At 36.3% G+C, this 2740-nt stretch overlaps 1 protein-coding gene across 1 annotated transcript; it reads left to right on the forward strand.

The window, feature by feature from the left end:
* The first annotated feature begins 1310 nt into the window (after window positions 1-1310).
* LOC112296007 (ceramide synthase LOH1-like) lies at window positions 1311-2521 on the forward strand. The gene is made up of 4 exons (XM_090244721.1): window positions 1311-1347; window positions 1595-1703; window positions 1918-2103; window positions 2425-2521. Exons 1-4 carry the CDS (start codon window positions 1311-1313, stop codon window positions 2519-2521), a joined length of 429 nt encoding a protein of 142 aa, XP_090100847.1.
* Window positions 2522-2740: the final 219 nt, after the last annotated feature.

Raw genomic sequence — 2740 nt, forward strand, 5'->3', positions numbered from 1 at the left:
ATCCCAAGCTACCTTCTTAAGGAGTTAATAAAGGATCTATAACTTAGAGCCAAACTTCTCATTAAAGTGAGAATTGCTTCATCATCTGGAACTACTGATCTTGTTGCCAACAATTGTTCCATATGTGCTCTAAAGGTATATATGTGTTTAATAACACTATCACCTTCTGTCATTTTTAAGGTATATAATTTTTCTTTTAAATACATCTTAGTTACTCTATCATGTAATTCAAATATTTTTATTAATTGTTGTCATGCTGAATTTGTTGATGTGCAAGATTGTATATGTGAAACAATATTTTTTTTTAGGCAATTATTAAATATAGTTAAAGACAAGGTATCCTTGTCTACCCATGCGCTTATACTCCCTACTTCTGTGGTAGGTAAAGATGGGATTCCGGTAGCAACACAATTAAATAAAGCTGATTTGTGGCACCTAAGACTAGGACACTTAAATCTTCAAAGACTCAAACAAATACAAACCATGGCAAAGGAGACTGATCCCTTTGATGAAAGAAAAATTACCTTATGCCAACCTTGCATAGAAGGTAAACAACATAAAGAAAAGTTTCCTACATAAGGTGCACAAAGAGCTACCCAATTTCAACTTCCGTTGGTTCCACTGGTAAGAATTCTTCACCATTTACTATGGGCCATAACTTTTCTTCACCATTTACTATGGGCCATAACTTTTCAGTCTCGAAAACTAATGTTAGTCTATATTTCCATATATTAAAATATGAACTATCAAATTTTGGAACATGATTAATGTCCACTTTTTGTGTCATCTTCAATATTCTTGATTTGAAATTGAATTTTAATTATTTATAATTTTTTTTTTGATCAATTCAATGTTATCTTTGCTTATGGTTTGTATGTTGCCATTTTCAGTTCTTAAATTACTTTTTATGGTTTGATGAACTTTAAGTTCTTCATCAACCTTTGTTGTTATAATGAATTGTGTTGATATTATTTTCATTATAAACTATTTTTATAATTTCAGCAATTATTTTCTTAATAAAGCATTCACCAAAGCTTATTCCAGGGATCGAATATTTCTATAGCTTTGATACCATGTTGAAAAAGTCATTATTATTAATATGATCAATTGATATACAATATGTATATATATATATATATATTGTGTGTACCATGGTGACACCAAGAGTCACAACTCTTGGTGTAAGGTCAATATAGAGTAGATAGTATTCTACACAAGAGAATAGTGTACTATACAGTATAATTCTCCCAATACAATGAGCCGTGGTTCATGGAATCGAGATGGTTCTATGTTGGCCCTAGTGACCAGACATGGCCAAGTCTAAGCGCGAATTAAGCTGCAAGCATTGTATGCTAGGTTTGATCTTGGTTTTGCTTTTTCCGATGCACTCTTTAGTTTTTCAAGGAATTCAAATGTAAGTTTCCTGTATTGTGAATCTCCACCACGCTAGAACGTACTGCATTGTACCGTCAGATCCCGGATGTCTAAAACTAAACGTGCAAATGGTATATATTTAGCAATTTGACGGTTTAATCTGACGCAATTTAAACTATAGGTACAGAATTCGCATTGTAAATCGATTTATTGATTGCAGTCCTATATTTGTGTTTTGACGATTCCGGAATCGAGAAATGCTCCAAACCATATTGCACCCATTGCGTAGATTCGGACAATTGTTTGCTTGAAGTCGCCGTTTTGAGTTGGTCGGTAGACTTGAGGGGCAGTATACAATTTAGAAAGTGGCAGTACAAAACAAATTGCTCTGCATTTCCCTGTCATTTGAACTTTTTACTTGAATCTATTGGTAGAGGTTTGTTGATCTCTGAGACTAGGACGCTGATTTACTGGTGTCGAGCGATTATAAAGCCCAGATGCCAATTGTATAATTTCAGTACACAAGCATTTGTATGTGTGCAGCTTAGAACGCGGGGCTTCAGTATTGTTTGCTATTCATGACGCAAGAGATGTGTTCCTAGAAATTGGGAAGTTGGCGAAGTATAGCGGCATGAATTATGTGCCAGAAATCGCATTAGGTGTGTTCGCAATCTCCTGGCTTCTGTTGCGACTTCTGTACTACCCGCTTTTCATCATCAGAAGCAGTACGTAAGTTCTCAATTGATCCTTCCAACTTGGTCTTAACGTAGTCATTCTGATTATTGATCATGAGTGCTTGCAAAAATTTGCGGATCTGACGTCCTTTGTCATTGTTGTTCAGTACCTGCAAATCAATAGTTCCTCCGATCAGGCTTCTCTACAGTTCTAGGCTTCAACCCACCTTATTATTCTAAAAAAACTACTGGGGTGTAGAGCGTGTCAAGTACACGCTTAATCTCGTCGCTCTTAAGCTGCTAAGTTGGTTCTACTATCAACATAATGTATAAGCCCACTACGAAATTCTGAGGTGGTCTTTGTGTGGTTATACAGGTACGAGGTGCTGCACGCAGTGTACAATAAGAAGCATATAATTGGACCATATCTGTATTACAGCTTAAATTCGCTGCTGATCTCCTTGCTGGTGTAGCACATTTACTGGTGGGTACTGATCTGGAGAATGCTACTGAGGCAGATTCAAAACTCGGGAAAAGTCCCGGATGACGTTCGCTCTGGTTCGGCTGTGCTCCTTGTGAAAATTAGCAACCACCTTTGCTGCGAAGCCAACTTTTCCACACATCTAGAATAGTAGAACAGATCGTGATGACTTGACTGTATTTTGATGCCATCTATCATTTCAAAAACCGAA

The sequence above is a fragment of the Physcomitrium patens genome, chromosome 19 (assembly GCF_059467195.1).
Source record: "Physcomitrium patens ecotype Gransden chromosome 19, ASM5946719v1, whole genome shotgun sequence".
Taxonomy (NCBI): domain Eukaryota; kingdom Viridiplantae; phylum Streptophyta; class Bryopsida; order Funariales; family Funariaceae; genus Physcomitrium; species Physcomitrium patens.